The sequence below is a fragment of the Coturnix japonica genome, chromosome 23, assembly GCF_001577835.2.
Source record: "Coturnix japonica isolate 7356 chromosome 23, Coturnix japonica 2.1, whole genome shotgun sequence".
Lineage (NCBI taxonomy): Eukaryota > Metazoa > Chordata > Aves > Galliformes > Phasianidae > Coturnix > Coturnix japonica.
In genome coordinates this window covers 4322954-4346196 of record NC_029538.1, presented here as the reverse complement: position 1 = coordinate 4346196, position 23243 = coordinate 4322954, and the positions used below count along the sequence as shown (strand labels likewise).

At 50.0% G+C, this 23243-nt stretch overlaps 1 protein-coding gene across 6 annotated transcripts; it reads right to left on the bottom strand.

Moving 5' to 3' along the window:
• Window positions 1–583: 583 nt before the first annotated feature.
• NFYC (nuclear transcription factor Y subunit gamma) lies at window positions 584–22892 on the bottom strand. 6 transcript variants are annotated; one of them, XM_015883264.1, is made up of 10 exons: window positions 22765–22891; window positions 15050–15162; window positions 12649–12720; window positions 11052–11165; window positions 9640–9735; window positions 6471–6644; window positions 6004–6141; window positions 2709–2816; window positions 1927–1986; window positions 584–1445 (listed from the first exon to the last, which is right to left on the bottom strand). In XM_015883264.1, exons 2-10 carry the CDS (start codon window positions 15152–15154, stop codon window positions 1329–1331), a joined length of 984 nt encoding a protein of 327 aa, XP_015738750.1. In that variant the 5' UTR covers window positions 15155–15162; window positions 22765–22891; the 3' UTR covers window positions 584–1328. The 6 variants fall into 6 exon arrangements, with proteins under 6 accessions (XP_015738750.1, XP_015738747.1, XP_015738749.1 ...); XM_015883261.2 differs by having other exon boundaries at window positions 584–1448; window positions 22765–22888; XM_015883263.2 differs by lacking the exon at window positions 22765–22891 and adding an exon at window positions 22387–22514 and having other exon boundaries at window positions 584–1448.
• Between the last annotated feature and the right edge of the window lie 351 nt (window positions 22893–23243).

The following is a 23243-nucleotide window of genomic DNA, read 5'->3' as shown; positions in this document are numbered from 1 at the left end:
CACCCACCCCTGTCCTTTCAGAAGATCCTTTCCTCCTTTTTTACCCCCCATTCAAATGTAAACTCTCCCTGCAATGTGGCACAGCCCGAAGCTTTGGAGAACGAGCTTTGCTTTGCTGGAGCCCAACGGGGCCGGGGGTCTCCCCGCACACAGCCGCCCGTGGGTGCCCTCTGGTGGCCGCTCTCAGCCCGGCTCTTCCTCCCCATCTCCATCTCCATCTCCATCTCCATCTCCATCTCCATCTCCATCTCCATCTCCCTGCTCTGCTCCATCTGAATGCTGCGGGTTTCCCACCCCAGCAGTGGTTTCACACCGTCCAACTCAACATTTCCACCAGCAGAAAAGCAGAGCGGTGCTGCCAACAGCACGGAGCCCCCCCGGGACACGGAGCCGGGTACGTCACACAAAGATAAGAGCTGCAAAACCTCACCCGAGCTCCAGCCAAGAGCTCAGTCCAGCTGCCAGCATCCAGCTGTGCTCCTCTCTGCTCCTCTCTGACTGCTCCTCACTGCTTCTCACTGATTGCTCCTCGCTGCTGGTCCAGGCTGATCCCAGGCTCTGCTTCTCAATGAAAGGACAGACGTTATCTTACAAAGGACATTTATTTCGTTTGAGGAAGCTTATATTACATGCATGGACCGAAGGCAGAACAACAGCGCACAGCAGGGCTGGGGTTCATCCAGGCTGCCATCAGCAGTTCTGGAACAAACCAGGTCAAATTGGAGAATCATTTTGCCCTTAGAAAATACAGTCATGGTACAAGGAATGTTTTTGTTTTCACTTTAATTACTCTTCCCCTGCTCCCTGCCCCCAAGCTGCATATATTCAATGCTCCAGCTTACCAAAAAAGGAGGCAGGAGAGGCCAACCAAACACACATACACGCCCCCCCCCCCTCCCCCCATAGCAGACCACTGAGATGGTAGGACTGAATCTAGCTCTATTCAGGGAGAAACACAACCAGAGCACCAGGATTGAAGCTCTTACAACAAACCGCACGCAGCACCCTTCGAGAATGTCACCGGATCAAAACCTTTTGCACGTTGTCCACTGAGATGCCCCAGGTCCCGTCAGTTCCCTTCTGTCTGATGGGCTTTGAACAAGCAGCCAAATATTGACTTCCAAAAATCAAACTCTTGCACTCTTGTCAGTGTCTGCTGGATACGTGCTCACACCCACCGGAGGAAGGTGTACAGTGCAGCACAGAGCGCAGCCTGCTGCAGGCTGAATGTCAGGTACGGAGACACAGAAGCAATGGATTCCTCAGAGCAGGTTGGTAATGTGAACGTCGGGCTGGCACGTGTTTGTTTCCCCACACAGTGACCCTGCTCAGTCCCCCGTCACCTGCGTGGCTTGGCCATCAGAGCTCTGGTTGGTGGACTGGATGAACATGGGCTGCGCGATGTCCTGGCCTGCAGGCATGGTCACTTGTTGGATCTGGTAGAGCTGCTGCCAGACAGAAGCAGGGGAGGGGAGGTCAGTTCTCATCACACGCAGCACTGCTCCCCATGAGCACAGTGTGAACCATGAGCAGCTCTCAGGTCTGCGTGAAATCTGCCCTCAGAAGCAGCCCATGAATTGCCAGTAGATATTTATCACTAAATCAGAAAGCAACCCTGTCAATATCTGATGCCCAGACTGAGCTCGTGCTGCCTCCACAACAGCCAGCAGCTACATGTTAAGACCTTTATTTGTAAATTGGTTAGGACTAAAATGGACTGCATTAATCTGCAGCAAACATGGAACACTGAAGAATCCACCTGAATTAAGAGTGGCACAAGATCCATGACTCTGGTTTGGGTTTGGCTGCAGTAAGCAGCGCTTCACCTGGAAGAGCTGATGTGCCACAACACACACAGACACAAAAAACAGCCCTTCCAGCTTTGAGTCTGGAGGGATGTAGCACCAGCACACTCCGAGCTCTTACCTGTCCGTCTGTGAACTGGCTGAACTGCTGCTGTCCTTGTTGGACTTCTGTCTGCGTTATCTAAAAGGGCAAGAGAAGGACAATGAATGACAGAGCTTTGGAGTGGGTCAGAACCCCACAGACAACATTCTGCTGCAGCCCTCCAAGAGCTTTTCCACTCTTCCACACTTCACTGCCCCACTGTGTGGTGGGACACATCCCAGGCCAGCAGCCTGTGGTTGTGCTGGTGCTGACTGTAAGTCAGGAACTAAGGACGTGGGATTGAGTCCTCACAAAGCACGTCCTCTGGCTCTCACAAGGAGAACGTGGCCTCCAGGATCTCAGGGAAGCAGCAGCCCTCCTGTCCTGTCCTCTGAAGGCAGAGCAGAATCCCTTAATGAGCAGCCCCAAAGATCATGAGCCAACTTGCTGGCAGCAGCGCTGGCCTTGATGTGTCACGGCTGCAAAGCTTTCTGAGAGCTCACGCTGCTGCTCCTCCCTCACCCCAACCAGAAGAAGTAAAGAGAAGGTTGATGAACCTGCAACCAGCTCAGAAGCAGCAAGGGCTTTACACAGCAGGGCACACACACACACACACACACACGCATGCAGCTTCCACAGACAGGTAAAGGAGACATCCGCTGCGCTCCTTGCTTTATTATTCTGATGAAGGTAAACAGGAAGAAAAGAAACTCAGGATCCCTGGCCCAAGAGCTGATAAATTGCACCAGAATTTGCAGTTTCAGGAGGTAGGGAACAACACCGTTAACAGTTAACGCCAGCCCTGCTGTTGGAGTGCATACCTGCTGTGCATTGGTTGCAAGCGTCTGGATCTGCCCCTGGACTACCTGGGTGCCTGACACAGGTTGGGCTAAGCGGATATACTGCAGCTGGCCAGCATTCAACTGAACCTGGAGACAAGCGGAGGGGGCAGGGAAAGAAAATTAAACAGGTAACTGTGTAACCTGAAACACACAAACTTGCCTTCTTGTTTCCACAACAGAAGCCAGGGTAATAGATGACACTGGGGAGCTCCAGCTGATCGCCGGCGGGGGTGAGGAATTAGCACAGGCCCTGCCAGGGCAAGAGCCAAGTCCACAGAACTCCTCCAGGTTCTTGAAGGAAAACCTCAAAGAAGCACAAGGACTTCCTCCTCCAGGACAAGAGGCCAGTTAGTAGCTAAAGTATATTAAGTGCTGTGTTCCAGAGCATCAGGAACACTTGTTTTCCCTTTTGGTCACCAGAATGCAGCTCCTGCTTGGATCTATCATTTGGCACACAGACTCTTCCAAGCCAGCTGCACAAAACTCAGAGATATCACAAAGATAATATCTAGAACCCTTAAGTGCAACTCTTCTTTACCTGGCAAAGGCCAACACATTGTGTCAGCCCTGCGTGTCACATTCCAGTGTAAGTTCATTTATTTCCTATAGCCCGGATCTTGGATGCCTGGGGAGAGGAGTCTGAGCAGAGCCATCATAGTAACCTCAGCTCTCAGTCTGGGTTTTCTGTGATAGATGCAGCTATTGGGACTAAAGCACACTGAGAAGCAAGAAAAAGGCCACCACGTGATTGATGCTACCTCTGAATTCTTCATGCTGCATTATTTAACTTCAGAACATTTTGATTCACAGCCCTCCAGGGCATCACATACCCAAATATCTGGAGGTAGGTTTTGTTTTCAAGGAGGGGAAAGGCAGGCAGGACACCTCGACACCACTCAGTGAGCACAGCTGGATTGGCTGGCACACAGTCCTGGCACTGCCACCCACTGCTGCCCTCCCAGCTGTGTCCAAAAGCACCCATGTCATTTCATGAGCAAACCAACTCCACACCAGCAGACATTTCAGTAGAGGATCCGTTGCTGCACTGAGCTCTGCCTGCTGAGCACGTTCTCCACACTGCACCTTCCTGCTTCCATTTCAACCACCCTCCCAACAGAATGGATGCAAGCAATTCAGAGGCTGTCCTTCCAGAGATGAGAGTAACCTCCAAAGAGTTGTCCCAGCGAGGCTGAGGAGATGAAATTTAACACAGAATCCACGTGGGCAAACAAATGGCTGCTATGGAATTGATGTACCACTGCCTTCCTTCCAGCTTTACTCTGTTTAAGAAGGCCATTCTCCCAATGCTCCTACGTTAGCAGATGCTACCAGTTCTGTGTTTCAGCCTTTTGCATTTGTGTCAAGGAAGATTTTGAGCTGAACCTCAACAGACAGCAGAGTGAAAAGAAGAACTGCCAGAAGGTACCACTAATTGCACCAAGATAGGAAGGAGACTTAGGGGAGAAAGAATAAAAGAAGAGCAGAATGAGAGCAGCAGTGAAGAGACCAAGGACTGTAACTCTGTGAGTGCACACAATGAGTGCTTCCCAGGCACTCTGCTCTTGTGGCTCCGTGCTCTGCTCAATTTCACTTGCTGGAAGCAAAGAAGGGAAAGGTGTTTCCTCCAGCACAGACTGTGGTTCTTCAACATGCTGTGATTAAGAGGGATCACATTAATTACTGTCAAGGCAGTACTTCTCCTAGGTCCTGAAGTGAGAACTGTATTTCATTAGAACACCTCTCCTGAGTTACTCTTGTTTTATGGTCTTACACTTATTAAGAACCCAAGCACTCCCCATGACAACAGATGCCCACTCAGGCAGCAGACAGCTCCGTCCCAAGCTGCAATACCAGCAGTGCCTGAGGACAGCCACAAGCCCCAGATCTTCCAGGCTGCCAGGCAGGATGAGGGTGGAAGAATTCTCCCGTTCAAAACCAGGTGCTAATTAAAAAGCCTCCAGTGGCTCGTTCATAAAGCACACCATCAATTACAACAGCATCACGTATGTGGAGAACGGCATTTCCTGCACAATGCTTCGGCCCCTTCCAAAGCTGCTTTATAAAGGATTCTTTCTGCAGATCTCCAGGTCCCCTTCATGCAGGGATGTACAGCCTTCACTGGAGATGACTGAGAAACAAGCTTGAACTTCTTTTATCACCATGCTGTTATAACAGATGCACTCAGGCAGGGGTAGAGATATCTATCCAAAATGCTTTTAAGAAGCGTCCAAGAGAGACTTCCATAAAGAAAAGGAGGACAAAAATGCAAGAGAAAGGATGTGAAGAACGTGGAGAAGAAAAAAGGCGGCTGGTGGTAAAGCACCATGTTCAGCATGTAGTGCACATCCCTTCTAATCAACACCTGGTGTAGGAATCAGCTGAAGGCTTCAGAGATGAGAAGAGGGATGAACTGACAGCATGCACAGCCTTAACTTGCCTCGAGATGCTCTGTCAAAGCACAAACATTGGCCAAAGGGAAACCGAGCAAACCTTGACAAACAAGACCTGTGTGAGAGATCAGCTCTGCACGGCTGGGTAATAACAGCAAGAGGAATCACAGACAAAGTGAAGTGCTCATCTTGGCCACCTGTCTGACCTTTGGATTGCTGGTCAAGCACACGGAACTGGAAGGATTTTATTGACTTTTGTTTTAAGGGGTGTGAAGTGCTTCAGATGGGAACCCAAAGGCTCAGTTTTGTTGTCATTAGAAGCTACAAAGAGGGGGGTAAAGACATTTTTGAACCCACGTGTTTACCCAGAACACGTGCCAGAATTTACGACTCAAAATTCCATTCTTAAGGCACAGCAGCCTTATGTTAACGTGGAAGTGAGGAGATACCTTGTGGTAGCACAAAGCCTTTCCTTCCATCAGCGCAAAGTACTTTGCAGAAACACTGTTTTGTAACATAGGGGTTGATTAATAACTCACAGGTGGCTCTTTTCCCACTCAGTCCGACAGGTCATGGCTCCAGGTTGCAGAGGCAGAACCAAGTAAAGGCAACATAAGTTAATCACGTTTCATTGAAAGCATGCTGTAGTGGAGAACTCATTTATCCAGGAAGTACTTTATGGACTGCTTCCTAATAATGCTATTTCACCCATGGGGAAGCACTTGGATTTATTTCCCCCTTCGCATCACACCTGGTCTGTTTTCTCTCCCAGTGCAGGGAACACACTCAGTCCAAACTTCCTCTTGCAGTTCAGGAAGCACACACACACAGCCCCACGCGGAAGCAGCTGCACACAGCTCACTCCCAGCACCACGATGGCTTACCGGGATCTGCTGGATCTCCCCAGTGTTGGTGATTATCTGCTGCATGACTTGCATGGTCTGCCCGGTCCCACTCTGTGCCTGCTGGCTCTGTCCTTGTGGCTGGGCCTGCACAATCTGCACCTGCTGGCCTTCTCCCACCTGCATTGTCACAGGGATGGTGTCTGCATTAAGACCACAGCTCCTCACTGATGCTTCAGACACCACAACAAGACCCAGGTGACCCTGGCTATTAAGGCATCCTGCACACTTTACAATAACACTATGAAGAGAGAGCATTGTTTTCTGGTTTTACAGACAGCTTCTCTTTGGCACAGTTACCCAACAGACATGCCAAATATGTTTGAGAAAACACATGCATTTCAAATTTCTATAGCCTGTTGGCAGCAGTGAGGACAGGACACTGCAGTGCATGACAGAGCCAAGGGTCTCTGGCACAATGCACAGCCCCGAGCTCTGCTCACACTCACCTGCCCCTGCTGCGGCTGCGCGATGATGATCTGCCCTGGCTGAATGGTGGTTGTAGATGTCGTGGTCTGCTGTCCTTGCTGCTGCCCCTGGACCTGCACTGCAGCAGGCTGCTGAGCAAGTGTGAAATAATACTGCACGGGTTCAGCCGGGGTCACAGCCTGACGCACCTCTTCCTGCAGCACAGCACAGAGTGGGTAAGTGCAGAGGGAACCTGCAGCTGCTCAGCGCAGCCACCACTGAGCACCCCACAGGCATGAAGGTGTCTTCAGTGCCTCCTTTGTAACACCTTAACTCAAGGAACCCAAAGATAATAACTCAAACCAGGTTTCCTCATTTATGCAGCTATAAGGAAATCAAAACCATTTCCATTATCCTCTGTATAATAACAGAGTCACCAATTTCATTATGAGAAGTAAATGTATAAAATTACCACAGCTGAAATCCACACTTCTCATCAGCAAATTCCATCATTACCTGCTACCTTAACACAGAATAAACTGCAAATGCACCAGGAAGACTTGCAAAGCCTCCTCTGTCAGCAAAGTCCATGTGCCCAACACAAATCTCAGCCCAGCTCTGCTGTCAAACCCCTGGGAATAGAAGCCATGCACTCGATGCACACTGCAGGGCCTTGGTTTATTTATTTAAATCCAGTTTTTCCAGAATAATAACTTTATCTTGTGTCATGGCTTGACAGCCTGATTCTGCGGGAAGCAGGGATATCTCACGAGTGTAAAGGAACAACAGCCTCCAGCTTGCTGTCAGAAGCATGGGCTGTAGTACTGCCATTTTACTTCACCTATGGCTGTCTTTGGAAGAGAAAAGCACCTTATAATTATACATATCCCAGGCAAAGTAGATCTGGGGAGGTTACCCTAAGTGACAAGTGGTTAATGCTGAAGAATCACAACTCTTGAGCTCCCAGAGGAGCACTGGACCTTGCACCCAGCAGAGGACTCAGCTCACCAGATGTTCACTCCATGGCAGAAGGCGTAAACAATCCTCTCCCAGCCACCTCGAGTTCACAGCTGAGAGTGTAGGATGTTTACACGTGCTACAGCATGGTAGGGTCCATGTCACACAAGTCCACTTTACTCCCTTGCATTAGAAGAGGCTCGTTCATGGCTTACCTTCAGCGTATCCAGCTGGGCAGAAAAAGAATTCCCATTAAACAAAACATACACTGCCTAGATGGGCATCAGGCTTGGGTAGCAGAGCCTCTTCCCTTCAATGCTCAGCTCTCAGAGGGGCAGCCACTCGATAGATGTCTAACAGCACACCAGGAAACAACACCCCAAAGGTTACGCTGTTGGCAGCTGGCTGTAATGAAGAAGTGACTCCTGAGCCTGGTCTCAGCATTACCCCACAGTACTGCGGTCACTGCAGTCACGTACAGCACTTCCTACACACAGCAGCACGCGATTAATTCCTACTTGCTTCATCAAATCCTCTAGAGAAGGGATTAATAATAAATATAAGTATATATTCTACAGGACGAGTCTGCAGCTAGTCATAAAACTGCAAGCATGAAAGAGCAAAGGCTGCTTCTGTAAAGCCCCATCCTTAGGTACACTGTTTCTATAGAGCTCCAATCCTGCTGCTAGCTGAACCTTCAATTAAGGGCATCAGCATCTATTCCAGGTCCAAATTTTCCTTGCTACATGCAAAAACGACTTTAAATACAAATCTGCACCAAGTAAGCTATACTCCATCGCTTGACATCTTTTATTTCCAAGCCGTAGCTTCAGTTACCAGAGCAACATAACAGTCGTGGCTCCTTTCTCAGCTCTTCCTCGTAACCAACACTAAGTTGTCAAACAGAACTCCCCGTGGTAAAGCACAGATTGCACCCCCAGCCAAAAAGTGCAGACCTATGGGCAGCTGCTCTTCAGCACCGTGGAGTAAGAGGAATATTTTCCACTGTAAAGTCCTAACCTACGTTGGATTTCTCCATCAAACTTCTCCTGCCCTTAGCTGTATTTCTCACGATTCAGCTCACAAGAGGCAGGGTCTGTTGGGACAGGAGAAAGGGAGATGGTTTCTAGTTAAAAAAAAAAAAGGAGAGATGTAGATCGGATATAAGGAAGTCTTTTTACAACAAGGGTGGTGAGGAGTGGCACAGGTTGCATAGAGAGGTGTGATGCTGTGCTCCTGGAGACTCCCAGGGTCACACTGGAGGGGCTCTGAGCACTGATGGAGCTGCGAGGGTCCCTGTCACTGCAGGAGAGCTGGAGCAAATGGCCTTTAAAAGGTCCCTTCCAACCCAAATGATTCTACAATATCAAGACAAAAAGTGAAACAGCAGCTTCCAAACTCCAGGCCCACACTGGGAGCACCATCTCTGCTCACAGTCGGTACTTTTTGCATGTTTGATTTATAGTGGAATACAAGAAACACATCAAAGCAATGCTTCCAAGTAAAGCACTTGCCAGAAAGCTGTTTTACAGTTCTCCAGTAGCACTTGGGAGAAGACATTTTAAGGACCACCTTGAACCTTCCAAAGCCCTCCAAAAGTATCTGAAAAACAGCTGAAGGAAGCAGGCAAACACAGCCCAGCCGAGTGCTGGACCTGTCTCTGTGCATTTCAAGCAGCACGACTGAGCTTCAGCCCCACCTCGCTGCAGTTTGGACACCGCCTCATACACGAGGGCAACAAGAGCTCCTGGAGCAACATCTGCTGGCTTCCACGGACAGCAGCAGCAGGTGACTGCAGCAGCCTGCAGCTGTAAACATCCGACTGAAAGCTCCCACTGACACCTCACAGCTTCCAGTCGAGGATGTTTACAGCAGCGATGACTGCCCCGAACGATGCGGGAGGTGGAACTGCTGGGCAAAGCCGCCTGGATTCCTTCATGGCAGCCAAAGGATGCAGACTCAGCACAGTTTTTAAAAGTTCATTTTTTAACGGTGGCAACGTTTGTTTTCAGAGCTGTTTAGAAACGTTTCTGTTGCCTCATTAAATGCCCAAATGCGGCTTCTGTCATCACCCCTCTATTTCCACCAAAATAAAAAGAGAAGAATCTGAGAGATACGGAGAATAAACATGCATAAAATGGGGCACAAACATGCTTAAATCTGAGGCTCTGTACGTCCTGACCAGCTCCCTAATAATGAGTATGAAAACAACCCATGGAAAGGACAGCCAACAGGGCAACCCTTCTGTCTCACCTGACGCTTCGGAGGCTTCAGTTCATCTCTTGGGACGATATCAATAAGAAAGTCAAACTGATCGAACTTCGTAATTGCCATGGCGATGTCATTCCTCTGGAACAGCAACAAGAAAAAGAGGTTTTCAGCTTTAGAAGCACGTTTTGTCATCAGATAAATAAAGAGGAGTTTTTTAATCAAAGGTGTTTATTACACTTCAGCTTTACAGAACCTCCCCTAGGTAGAATCTACATGTTTGGAGAGAAATAGTATCACAGGATGTTATTTGGGGCAGGGGAATCCTGAGAGGTGCTGAGAGAACAAGATGCAGCGTGTGGAAGGGCTTAAAAGATGCCTGCACTGCCTGATGTGCGGGTAACATTAAGAAGACCATCAATCCTCACATTTCAGGCTAGCTGACATTTCCAAACCCTGCACTGCCCTGGCATTTAAGTGCAAACAATGATCACGCAGAAAGCACAAGAGAGACATCTCTGCTGTTCCGCAGTGTGTATTGTAACAGCATCTTCACCAGGAAGAAAACTTTTATTGAACAGATGTCTCTCCTATTTCATTCTCCGTGCCGAGGACTGGATTCGATCCAATTTCCTCCCATAACTCAGACCTCTCCTCTGTAAATTTTTTCCCAAATACCTGATAAGCAGAGACTGCATTCCTCCAGCTGCACTGCCCATGTGGAGAGCAGCTGCTCTAGGATGGCAGCTGCTGGGGAAGGCAAAGCACTCATATATTAAAACCTGAGTCAATTAAAGATCTTACATATTAGAATCAGGATGTAAGTACAACTCTGAAATCAGAGCTTGAAAGTTGTTAGCAGGACGTGACTGAGTTAATGCTGCTCACACAGCACCTTGTCCTTGGTACGTGTGTCATATACATCCTTCCCACAGGAACTGCATTAAAACCTGGGTTAAGGAAGTGGCATTGGCCTAAATTAAGTGGTCAGGCACCCACCCAACAGGACACCTTTGGCTGGAACCAGCCTTGTCTGCTTGCCACTATGGCAATCCCTGCATCAGACTGTGTGGGAGAACCATTTTTGTTTTCATCTTTGGACATTTATTGACACAAACTAACATCCACAAACCTTCCTTAGGAGAATTACTACTGAAAAAGCAGATCAGGTAGAAATCCAACAGATACAGACATCTTCAGCAATTACAGCAGGTCACAATTAGCAGCCAGCTGCAGCTTTGGGCTTTTTTCTTTTCTTCAAATATGGCCGTTGTTTGTTTTTAAAACCAAGTTAAGCAAAAAGCATTTAAGTAGCACAACCACAGCGGGCGACGCGCTTTGTACCCAGGTTCCTAGTGATAAAAGCCACTGTTTACAAAACAAACCTCTTATTATGAAAACAAAGAGTTGGAAACAGTTTCTGAAGCAGCTGAAGGCCAGATAGGAGCCGCTGTTACCTGCAGAGTCCTGCGCTTGTTGTCTTCTGTGTGGATCCAGGCTCGTAAAGTCAGTTCTGTTATGAATATCTGAGCTGCCTTGGCGAACAACACAGGAGCCTCAGCACTAATCATCTGTAATTAAATGCACACGTTTTTTGAAGTTACTACCAAGATTCCGGTGCAACAAAGCAGTAGTCAAAGTAACTGCATAGGGTTACTCAAATCTGAATGGCTGTGCTGTTTAACAGTGAGGTTCGGGGAATTTCCCCATCGGTGGATCCACGGGTCTGACAGCCCAAAGAGCCTCCAGTCAGATGTGGTGCTAAGAGTACTGATCACATAGAGTTTGTCTTCAAAGCCTGCCTCACACACACCTGCTCAGGTGTGACCTCTTTGTGCTGGGTTATGTTGAGCCAGCAACATGCAGCTCTGAACTGCATCAAGGTATACTGAGCTGTGAGCATCACCCAGCAGCTTCTGGGCACACGCAAGTAATCCTGAACGAGGCAGAAGCTGAGGAGAGCCTGGCCCTTACTTCATAGTTGTAACATTAAGATAATCTGAAATGAATGCAGAAACTGCAAAGGAGGTTTGGAGACACAGATAAAGACCATGCGCCTCACCAAATTCCTTTCCCTTAAAAAGCATCCCGCTCAAGTTTTGCTCACGTTGAGCAGTTTCATTATTAGCTGGTTTGGCATTAGTGCTGAATCCCAAGTACAGGCTTCTTCTTAAATAACACCAGGAGGAATGCCAAAGACTCTTTTCCCCCTTAAATTTCACCTTCCCTTCGTTATCACAAACCTGGCATTCACTCGCTTCAGACAGTAAATTGGGACCTGAGGGGGTTGGGTTCCTTGCGGCTGCAGGCTGAAAGAATAGCTCCCTTGGACAGGGAGACAACACACACCTTTTTCTGACTCTCATTTAACATTTAAAGGCTGTCCTAGGAGAAGGATGGTGTCACATTGAGAATAAGAGTGCAAACCATTCTTTTTCTCTCTTAGGAGAGCCATGTCTAATGGACTCTTCCTATTTAAACAAAGGGGACTGCTGGAACAGGGGAAGACTCAACACGCACGTGATTCTCCCCCCTTCCTTCTTCTACGCTGCTAACCTTTCCCAGCTAACTTTATCAGACACATGTCAAAGATTCAGCTCAAATATCAGCACCAAACCAACGTTACCTACCTACGTTATTACTTTTCCACAGAACAGTGCAGCACATTTAAGTGCTATCACTATCCACGCTGAACCACCTACAGCTTTGTGAAAGGAAGAGTCAAGAAAAACAAGGAAACATGAGAAAAGATGGTTCAGCACCAGGAAGAAAAAGCCAAGAAACCAGGAAACACCCTGAATTAGGCAGCAGATTATATTTAACAACAGAAAGCAGAATTGAGAAAGTCTTCAGCAAAGATCCCAAGTGATCTTGCTTTCCCAGCTCAGTTTAATTACACCAGACCAGCTAAAGGTGCGTTCTGGTAATTGTTCTGTAAAGTACCTTAAAATAATGATAAATAATGACAATAACAAGTAATGAATTGCAAGGAATTGTAGCTACAACGTCCACCAAAAGGGTCATAAACACTGAAGACAAAAGCCATGAGAATACCTTCACATCTTCATCTAGTTTCATTATCTTCTTAATCCGAGCCAGGGGCAGCTCCTGAACCCTGAAGTCTTTCTGCAGAGAGATTCACATTTGAGACTCATTAGTGCCACTTAACTGAAAACAGAGGTAAGAAATGTTAAAACAAATTGGTGTTGTCTGAAACTGAACCGGCTAAAACTCGATAGAAATAACCCATTTTCTTTCAGGTATGGCAATTCCTCTTCAGATCTCAGCATTCCCATCTGCCTGCCTGTATTCCATACAGCACAGCAGTACTTCAGCCTCCTGTCAGACACTTGCATTTACAGTTTCACCTCAAAGTTGAAGTCCTTCTGAGGAACAGAATGTTTCTAAAGTTATAAATAGATGCAGAAATGTGTATTGGAAGCAACTAATTCAATTAGGTGTCTTAGGACCGAGACAGCAATGGAATTTGCAAGGACTCACTAGAGGAAATGAAGGCAAATAAGAGCTGTGTTGCCATAGGATGAAATCGCTGCTCTACTTGCACTTCCCTGCTGCCCAGCACCAGTTTTAGCATCAGGAGCCCTGCAAAACCTTGCCTACTCCTGTTTTTAAATGGATTTCTTGCAATTTTCCAGCAAAGGGAACTGCTGACTCAATGATGTAAGGATGGTTTAGGAGGCAGTGAGGAGAGGAGGCCATCACTGCAGTGAATCACCCTGTCCTGCTCACTGCTGGCAGCTGCTCAGCAACGGAGATGCACTGAGACTCTGTGCACAGGGATGCCAACACAAAGTAAAGCAAAAGGAAGCTGGTGTGGAAGGACTGGGAACAGGCAGGCAGGCGCTGTGTCTGAGCACACACACACATTCAGGGTGGCACTTCCCACCAGTAACCATCACACAAACAAGTCAGGAGGTTGCTAGGGCATGAAAAAATATCCCAAAGATTTCCTTGGGTTTATTTTGTTAAGCTCATTCCTTTTTAAAGCGCCCTGTGAGCTCTTGGCCTCAAGGAAAGATGACGACAAAGTCCCTAATATGTGAAACTCTTAATGGTGATAATTATTTCACTTCCACAAACAGCAGACGTGCAAGCAGACACTTGCAGCTATGAATGCACTGCACAAGGTGCAACCCTATTAAAACCTTCAGAGAACAGAGACAGTGGGAGAAACCAGAGCAATTGAAAGCGCCTTTATTCCTTTAAGGCTGACAGGCAAATGTCACATAAATCAAAATCAATACGCCAAGTACCATGGTGAAGGGAAGCGTGACCACTACTGGCTACTGCCCAGCACAACTGACTGCAGACAGCAATTCCTCATCTTTTCTTTTTCCCAAATTAGGTCTCAATGCTTTCTCAGGCCACTTCTCGCTCACCGTGCAGCTGCAATGCTCGTTTCAGCCTAATTCTGCTTCCTGTTCCTCCAAGAGAATGCTACAGCCCCTTCATCCTGCACGACACAGGACAGCCCAGTGATCCCAGCTCCTTTTCCTTGCTATCTCTGGTGTCTCCAGTTAATTTCCAGTGACTTCCTACCTTGCCATGCAATAAATAGCTTCACACGGCAGTTAAAAATTAAGCTGCCCATGCTTGATAAGCTGCGAAATAAACCCCTTTCATGTGAAGACAAACTACAGCTCTCGAACACAAGAGTTCACCACAGTAAAAGAAGAAAGTAATTAATTCTGGTTATGCATACACAATTCTACATCTGTTCCTGCAATCAACTATCTGCACGCAGGCAGAAAAAAAGCAGCTTATCTTCCAACTACTGGATTGGGGTTTTCACTTTGAACAGCCCATCTTCAACCGGAGTCCTTTTGTTTTCTCTTGCATTACAAGCTCAGGAGCGTGCCTGCAGGACTGCTGCATCACAGCCATCTCTCCATCTCCATTTTTATTACATGCCCTTGTTCTTAAGCACGTCTCTTCTGGGGATGGAAAAATAGAAGCTACTTGGTCCAATTCCTATTCTCAGCCTCTATGTGATTTTTTTTTTTTCCTTTTAATGAAATGTCTTTAAATTAATAAGGCGTGTGATAACGATGCACTTGGCATTCAAGTGATTTTCAAGACTTCAGGCTCGTCAAAGGAGGCGGTTCTCAAAGAGCACAATTGTTCTATACGGAAAATGAAAACCAAAAATTCATTCACAAAATTGCCACTGTCTGCCAATAGCCAGATGTTTGAGTTTATAAAGGAGAAAGGGAGGATTAAGAGTCACATTTTGATAAGGGTACCCTTACATGGAGGTAACTCTCATCACTTATTTTGCATTACTGAAGTTGAGAAGCAGTAGAGCAGCCTGTGCAGTGCATCCTTCAACCTTCTGTTAGCTCAAAGCACTGAAGGCAGCTTTGCTTTCACCTGCAGACATCCTGAATTCCACCACAAGTTCTTTAGAAGCAACGTGACCCACTGAGGCACTCACCACCGTGAGGTTGCGGATCTCCTCCATGACACGAGGCCAGAAGGACTGCAGGCTCTGCTGGGCATCGCTGCTGCTGCCTGTGCCGAAGCTGCCATCTGTAGACATGCTGGAAACTGGGAGAAAACAGAACAAGCATCAGCAACCAGAGAGGGATGCAGGTATCCAGAGATCCCCTCCAAGCCCCAGGAATGCAGGGAGGGCCCAGCCTGGCCAAGCACAAGGTAATCAGCCAGGTATGCCACATAAAGATACTCATAACCTCTGAACGTGGTTTTGTATATTGCTTTTTATTTTTCCAACGACTGTAAAACAATATATAACAAAAAAAGGAATCGAAAACAAAAGTACTCTCCTCATTCCCTTATTAGAGTCCTGCCTTCTCACAGCGACTTTTGGTCACAGCCCACACTGCAGTGTGCACCAACTGTAAAGTCATTTACTCTAGTGCTTCTTGCAGCCGACAACAGGGCAGAACACAGCAGCAAATCCCCCCAAGGTGAAGAGACAATGTCAAGGTCAGCCTGATATTATTTCTAAAAAGCTTAATTAAACAAATTCTTCTGTGCCTGTTAGAAAGGTGTCAGTGTGCACAGACTGCACTATCTGGAAGCACAGCAGGATGCCCAACAGGGGCCATGGAGCAGGCAGCCGTGCCCAGCTTGGTGCAGGACCTGCTGTTCCCAGCACAGGAGCATTTGGGCAGACACTAAAGGAGTTGTTGAGCACCTCAGCTTCAATGCAGCACAACAGTGAGTCCAGCACCTACAGCTCCAAAGAGAGGATTTGCCATGAAATCCTACCAGCAGATCAGGGAGAGGACAGCAGGTGATCAGTGCAGCTTTCTACCTGGCAATATTTCTATGCTGACACAGGACGGGGTCTTTGCTGCAACTGGAGATAGATACCATTCATCCTGGTGACAAGCCAAATCACTTCTCAGGGCTTGATTCAAAGCCACTAATATCTTGCTTTCATCCTGCTCAAATTCTGCACCGGAATGCAACAGAACCCTAAGAAGCAACAGGTTAAAAACAGAGCAAAGGGCACCTGCTATGGAGCGACCTGATAGGAAACTGCCTATGAGCAGGCAAAGAATTGCCCATAGATTGGTTGATTTGTAAAACTTCCACACAAACCCTCAGTGTTGTTGGCTCTGTGAAACCAGCTTTAATAACGGGACCATTCCTGCACCATTAGGTAAGTTCCTTCACCCGGGGGAACTGCATTCCTGTGCTTTAAGAATTGCCTCCTATCAGGACAAGCACCAGCAGAAAAAACACCGCAGTGCAGAGCTGGAGATAAACCCCCCAGAGCTAATGGGAACGCGGCTCCTGTGGCATCAGCATCTCACCCTGTTTGTCTGCTTCCATACACAAGGAGCTTTGACAGCTTCCTTCCACTTTGCCTTCCCCACCCCAGCACTTCCTCCTGTGGGTCCCCACAAGCTCCAGGCTCTCCCACCTCATCCTGCTGCTGAATAACAGAGGCTCAAACCCATTTCACATAACTCCATTAGACACAAGCAAACAAATCCCAAAGCCCAAGGCCTCCAAAGCACACACCAGGTAAGAAATAGGCATATAGGAGTAACAGAGTGAGCTGCACCCACCCTGACACCAAGCATCCCCCCTGCACAGCCCCATGAGGGATAACATTCTGTTTCCAGACACAGGAATGGGAGGCCAAAATGCTGAGGCCTGGGCATAAAATGCCTGGAGGTGATTACAGAGCAGATTAGCCAGCACATCTCGAGAACTAAGGCTGCAACACTTTGCAATTAGAGCTTTTCTGCTCACCAGAGCAGAACACCTTTGGCAGATGTTAAACTTACAAAACCTTGTGGCAGCTGACAAGTGCTTAAGGACCTCACTTCCTAGGAGCAGCCATGAAGACACCGCTGCTGTCTGTGGTTGCTTTGTTTTTAAATAGAGCCCCAGCAAGGAGCTTTCTTTAATGCCTGGGAAGGGGAAGCAGCCAAACAAAGCTGTCTCCCCCTGGACGCCTTGATGCACACTCAAGCAAGAAGTTGCTATTGGAAACACAAGCTGCAGAACAACTGCAAACTAAACTCAGAGCTCTGATCTCACAGTTCCACCTGGAGCTCCTCGGATGGATGGAAGCAGCCATGGGTAAGAGATGGGGCACTGCCATAGGGCCAAGCGTGAGGACAGCCTCCATCTCCCACCTCCAGCCCCAAGCTGGCCATGCCCAGCAGCAGCTGAACAAACCGTGTGGGTGGAAAGCAGATCTAAATGCAATTTATCCAAATAACTGAAGGGATATGCAAACTAAGAGCGCCAGAGGGACGCACTGAGAAGCTGTGAGGCTCCTGGGGAAGGAAGAACCAGCTCCCACCACCACACATCTGCTGCTGGGCAGAGCTGCCAGGTGCTTTGCATGGCACAGTGATGTTCCCAGGCTGGCTTGATGAGAAAGAGCCCATCCTGCAGCGTTCCATGGCAGCAGCAGCACGTTCCTTCCCAGCACCTTCAGGATGTGGCTCAACCTGCAGCAAGATGGAGGCTGCAAAGAAACAAGACAGAAGCACAGACAAATGCTGTGCCTCAGCACCCTCAGCTGCAGGTACAGAAGTATTTGTTTTAACTGAAAACTGCCATTGAACGTCCTCCCCCCATAAGAGTCTATCACTGTGGAATGATGGAATTATCACCTCTGCAGACAGGGCTTTGAAGATCCACCACCCAAAAATCCACCCGACTCTGTTGGTTTTACACTTCCTATCACACAAACCCACGAGAAGCCTAATTATTAGGAAGGGGCGTTACAGGAAAAAAAAAGCAGCAGTGCATTTCCTTTCATCTTACTATTTTCTGATATGGCAAAGAACAAAAACCAATGGCTCTGCCTGCATGAAGAACGGATCCACAGAGCTGAAAAGTGAGTATCTGGAACAACCACCCCTCTGACATTCAGCACTACTTCCAGCGCGATGCTCTCACTGCAGTGCTCTGTTTTGGGAGCCTGTCCCTTGATTAAAAAGTAAGATGTGCACAGCCCACTTGCATATCTAAAGAATGAGCTCTGAGTAGCAAGAAGTGCCAGACACCTGATCCTGCCCAAATCAGGAGGAACAATCTAGCAATGCTGAACTAGTTTCACAAGAGAGGCACATACAGGTTTACACGAATCCAGTGACACATTGCTCTAAATGGTGGCAGAGGAGGAGTCATCAATGTACGACAGCCACGTGCCAGCACCCCCTGCAAGATCCTGCTCTCATTATGGCCATTAGGACATCTGAGGGAGCAGCAGAGCCCCAAACAGCACCAATCCAGCCTGGAATGGGCTACACCAGCCCTGGGACTGGGCAGCCTTTGTGATGGATTTGATTGATACTCAGAAAGGAGCACAGCCAGCAGGGTCAGCACAGTGACATTCAGCACATGGCAGCACTAGCGATGCTGCTGTAACTAAAGCACAAGAACTACCACCTTTATGGACAGCAATTACACACAAAGCCATAGCTAAAACACAGGCCAAAACCATTTATCCAAGCAATGTGGGAACTCTTCCCCAGCCTTGCAGGCAGTGGGAAAAGGCCACGCTCACAAACCTACAAAGACTCAAGTTCTGCTCTCGATGAAAACAAACTTCCAACCTCTTCTAAGCAAATTCCAGAGGTTTCTGCCTAACCACCATCATTCAAAACAAGCACTTCCTTCCAGCGTGCCATTATAAGAAGCTTCTGCAATGCCCTGGTTTATTTTTAACCTTTCCTTCTTGCAGCACCGCACACAGCTGGTACCGTAACCCCGTGATGTCGGCATGGCAGGATCATGGCAGGCTGGGTAAGGTGTGCAATGAGATGACTCCTCGTGTTCAATTGACCACAACAGATGGGGAGCTGAATGCTGGACTGCTACCTGTGGAGGACACAGAGCACACCTTGCTGCAGGTTGGTAAGAGAAGGCTGCACAAACAAGTCAGAAAGGGCTGAGCTCGAGTTGCTCTTGCCTTGGGGCTGAAAAACAAACAAGATGACCTCTTCAGGTGCCTTCCAGCCCGTTCTTTTTGAACTATTTAGCAGTATATATTTTATCTTCAAAGCGCTGTTTGAACATTAACTCCCTCGTACCTCTGACGCGTTACTTGTTTTCATTCCTGCAAGGCACAGCGTTTGATTTAAGCCCAAATCAGCCACAACACCAAGGAGAGGCTCTGGATCTTCCACCAGCACCCAGCTCCTCAAACCTGGCTCTGCCCACGTGCCCCATCCACCCTACACCAATCCTGTGCCCCTTGTATTCCCAGCACAGCCCCTGCCACCTGCTTTAGGCAGGCTGGGGCTGGAGAAGCACAGCTGGACTCAGGGTGGTGGTATTGCTGTGGATCCTGCAGAGGGGACGCAGAACAGAGATCACTGCAATGCATGAGCAACCTGACAGCACTGCTAAAAGCCCAGCAGGGCCCATCCTGAGCCATGCACAGATACAGCAGTGCTGCTATCACAACCCCCAGCAGCCCCTCATGGCACAGAACTGAGCTTTAGTTTGAGAGCTGCCTGCTCACAGCTGCACCGAGTCCAAAACTGGGCTGCAAACCTTCAACCACCACGTGGAAAATAACGCCGGCACAGTTTTCTTTTGGAAGGTAAAGCAAACAAGATAATCTGAATTGCTGTTTGCACTGGTTATTTTACTTCCCTTTCTTCTTTGAATGAAAGAGCGCAAGGGTCATACTTGATATTTGGTGTTTCAACAGTTAAACATTATTAAATAGTTGCTCATCTAGGGCAGTTATGCTCTGGTTTCAATGCAGTCTGTGCGTTTCTTTGCTCTCCTGCTGCACTTTTAGGCTCAGTCCCCACTGTCCTGCAGGAGAGGGAAGGCAGAAAGAAGGATTAAAACCACACCTAAGCAGCAGCAGAAGTGTGAATGGCAAACAGGAGGTGATCACAAACCCTTGTGACAGCTGTAGGTAGAGAGAAAGGCTGTAAACACCCAAATCTACACTCTTGTGGGTCACCTTCAGGGAATAAAGGCAGCCTAAAGTGACCCACTTTGACTCATCAGGCAGAGACCAAACAGGACAGCAAACCATAGACAACAGGAGAGAATCCCCACGGTGAGATCTCAGCATGCAGGAATTGTTGGGTTCTGAGCAATACACAACAGGAGCTTCCTCAGCAGGACCCGACGTTTGGACACACTGACAATGCCATTGAAGTTAACCATACCAATCTGATTCACTTCCAGTGCAGGCAGCCCGAGAAGCTGCTTCCTGTACCTACACCACTGGAATACAGATGTCACGCTGCATTATATAAATATCACATCCCAGGCCAATTCAAGGAACCCAACAATACAAACACCAACACAAGCTCTGAAGGTGACCTCCTGCAGGCCCCTGAGTGTCTCAGCCCATAGGAACCAGCTTCCCACAACAACCCCATGTCCTCTATGCCTTCCCTGCTTGTTCTGCCAGCTGTGTTAATACAAGAAATAACCATGGAAAATACCCATACAAAACACAGGGCCTGGTTTGCAGGCCTGCTCAAAACAGGGACCCTCACATTGCAGCACAAATGGGACATGGGAATATTCCCTCCACTCCATGAGGGTCAGAGTGGGCAGAATGTGGACCCAAATCCCCTTTCAGTGCTGGATTGAGCAGCACCTACTGCTGTACATCCACGGCCTATTGCAAGCTCAAGATCCGAAATATGACCAATGCTGGATGTAAAGAAGACTCTGGCTACATCTTAAAAGCATGGAGCAGCTGAATACATCCAAAATACATGGAAAAAGCAGCTTAAAATGGCTCATCTCTAAGAGGCCAGCAGTGACCTTCTTGCTAGTGACAATGCCCAGGTGCCCCACAGGTGCTGCTGCCCCACCAATGACCCGGAGCAGCCACTGGTACCAATAGGGGATGGTTTCCCTCTGCCCTGTTCAGAGCTGAAACCACATGAAGCCACAGAAAGCTGAGGCTGAAGAAGGGCAATGATTTTCACCAGGGACACTCAGAGGCTGCAGCAACTCAGGCTGCAACCAGAGCCCAGTGTGGTCCCTCAGTTACAGGTGGCATCACCGAGGGTCGAGCTCAGGGAACGCGCCCAGCCCTGACATAAGATGCACAATGTAATTACAACATAATTACCTCCAGGTCTGAGAACCGTGATTCTGAAGGCAGCAATCTAAAGCTGGACAACAAAAAGCCGTGGAGTGGGCTCAGCACAACGACTTGTGTCCTGCAGCCCTACCAGCACCACAAGGACATGCCAACATCCCACTGCACTGCAGGGTGCGGAATGCCTGCAATGTGCACTCAATTTGACCAGCACACCGTTCCCTGTGCCCTCAGAGCTGTGGTTGAGGTGGAGCAGCTTCATTTTCCAACTCACATTCTTTTCTTTTTCCTTTTCCATCCCCGGCCAAAGCGCCGTAAACAAACTTTGTCCTTCATTCTGGAGGCCGGGAGCCGCGGCATCTCAAGGTCACTGCTGCTCATGTGGGGAGGCCTCACTCTGGCGCTGGGCTGCAGCTCAGCACCGGCTCCAGGCCCGTGTTCCCCCGTGGCTGCCCACTCACCCGTGTCTCTCTCATCTCTGTGATCACAGTGTGTGCCCAGCGCTGCTCGGAACCTCAGTGACCTTCAGTGTTCGGTGGCAAACGGGACAGAAAACAAAGGGCTGCGGGCAGGAGCCTGGATTCGGCTGTGGGCCCGATGCCCCCGGTGCCGTTGGGCCGCAGAGGCCGGTTGTCCCGCATCCCCGTTTATCTCCATCCCCACGGCACAGCACGGCACACACCGGGTACAGGCGCTGCCATTTTGTGCCCCCCCTCAATCCACGCTCCCGGTTGGCGGCTCAGCCCCGTTTGACCCCTCCGTTCACCCCCCCCTTTATCTCCTCCTCCTTCTCCTCCAGGCCGGGGCTCAGCCCGGTGCACGTTCCGGTACCGTCAGCCCCGTCCATCCACCCGCACGGCGGGGAGGCCCCGAGCGGTGCCATGGCCGCGCTGTCACCGGGCCGCCCCCCGCCCAACCCGCGCTGTCCCCGCAAGCGCCACCGACTCACCGAGCCGCAGGGGGCCCCCACCGGGTGGGTCGGGCCGGTGCCGCGGGGCGGCGATCCCCGTTCATCCCGGTCCGTTCCGCCATTCCTTTGTCTTTGAGCTGACCCCTGTCTGCCGGGACTCCACGTCCCCGCCGGACCGGGACGCGGCCCCTTTAAGAGCCGCCGCTCAGCCTACCCTGCTGCGCCCACCCCGCCGCGCCCATTGGCTGAGCGCCGCCGGGGGGAGCCGCGGTCCCGAGCGCTGATTGGCTGCCGCCGGCGGCTCGGCCCGCCCGCCCGCTTCCTGCTTTCAAGTTACCTTGAGGCGCAGCGCAGGGGTCACAGCGCCGCCCAACCGCGGCCCCTCAGCAGCGCGGCCTTACGCCCTCCAATCCCGCTGCACGACGCTGATTGGCCAGCCGACACGCGGAGGGGGCGAGCGGCGCTTCCGATTGGCCAGCGCCGCTGTCACTCTCCGCAACGCCCGCCCCACCCCGCGCCGCGCGGGGAAACGGCCGAGCTCCCGGTCCGCCTGTGGGCAGCCAATCAACGCGCGGCTTCTTCCGCCCGCCTCCCCTCGCGCGGGCCAATCAGCGCGCGCGGCGCGGCTATGCCAATCGGAGGGGGGGGGGGCGCGGCCCTGACTAGGCCGCCCGCCTCCCCCCGCCGCCATCCAACCCGCCCCTCACGTACTCACCGTGCCGGTCGGCGCCGCGATCTCCGCCTCCTCCGCCCGGCGGCCGAACGGCGGGAGGCGGGAGGGGGAGGGGTGCGGCTGGAGCTGGAGCGCGCGCCCGGCGGCCGAGAAACAAGATGGCGGCGCAGCCGTGAGGCGGCGGGGCGGAGGCCACGCCCCTTCCCCTTGGGCCGCTTCAACGCGCAGGCGCATGACCCGGGGCTGATCTCGCGAGATTTCGGCCGGGGCGGGAGCCAACGGGCGGGGCCTGGAGCTGGGCTGGGCCGCACCGGGAGCGGAGCGGGGCCGGGAGGGGGCGGGCAAGGCCTCGGGATGGGCTTCGTGTAGACGTGAGGCCTCAGGCCTGGCCTTGTGCACAGCCAGGCACGGAGAGCCGCTCCTCAAGGCCCTGCCGGCACAGTCAGAGCCGTTATATGGCGGAGCTGCCTCACGATGGTTCACTGTTTGCAGCCGGTTTCCAGCTATGGAGGTGCAGCTGT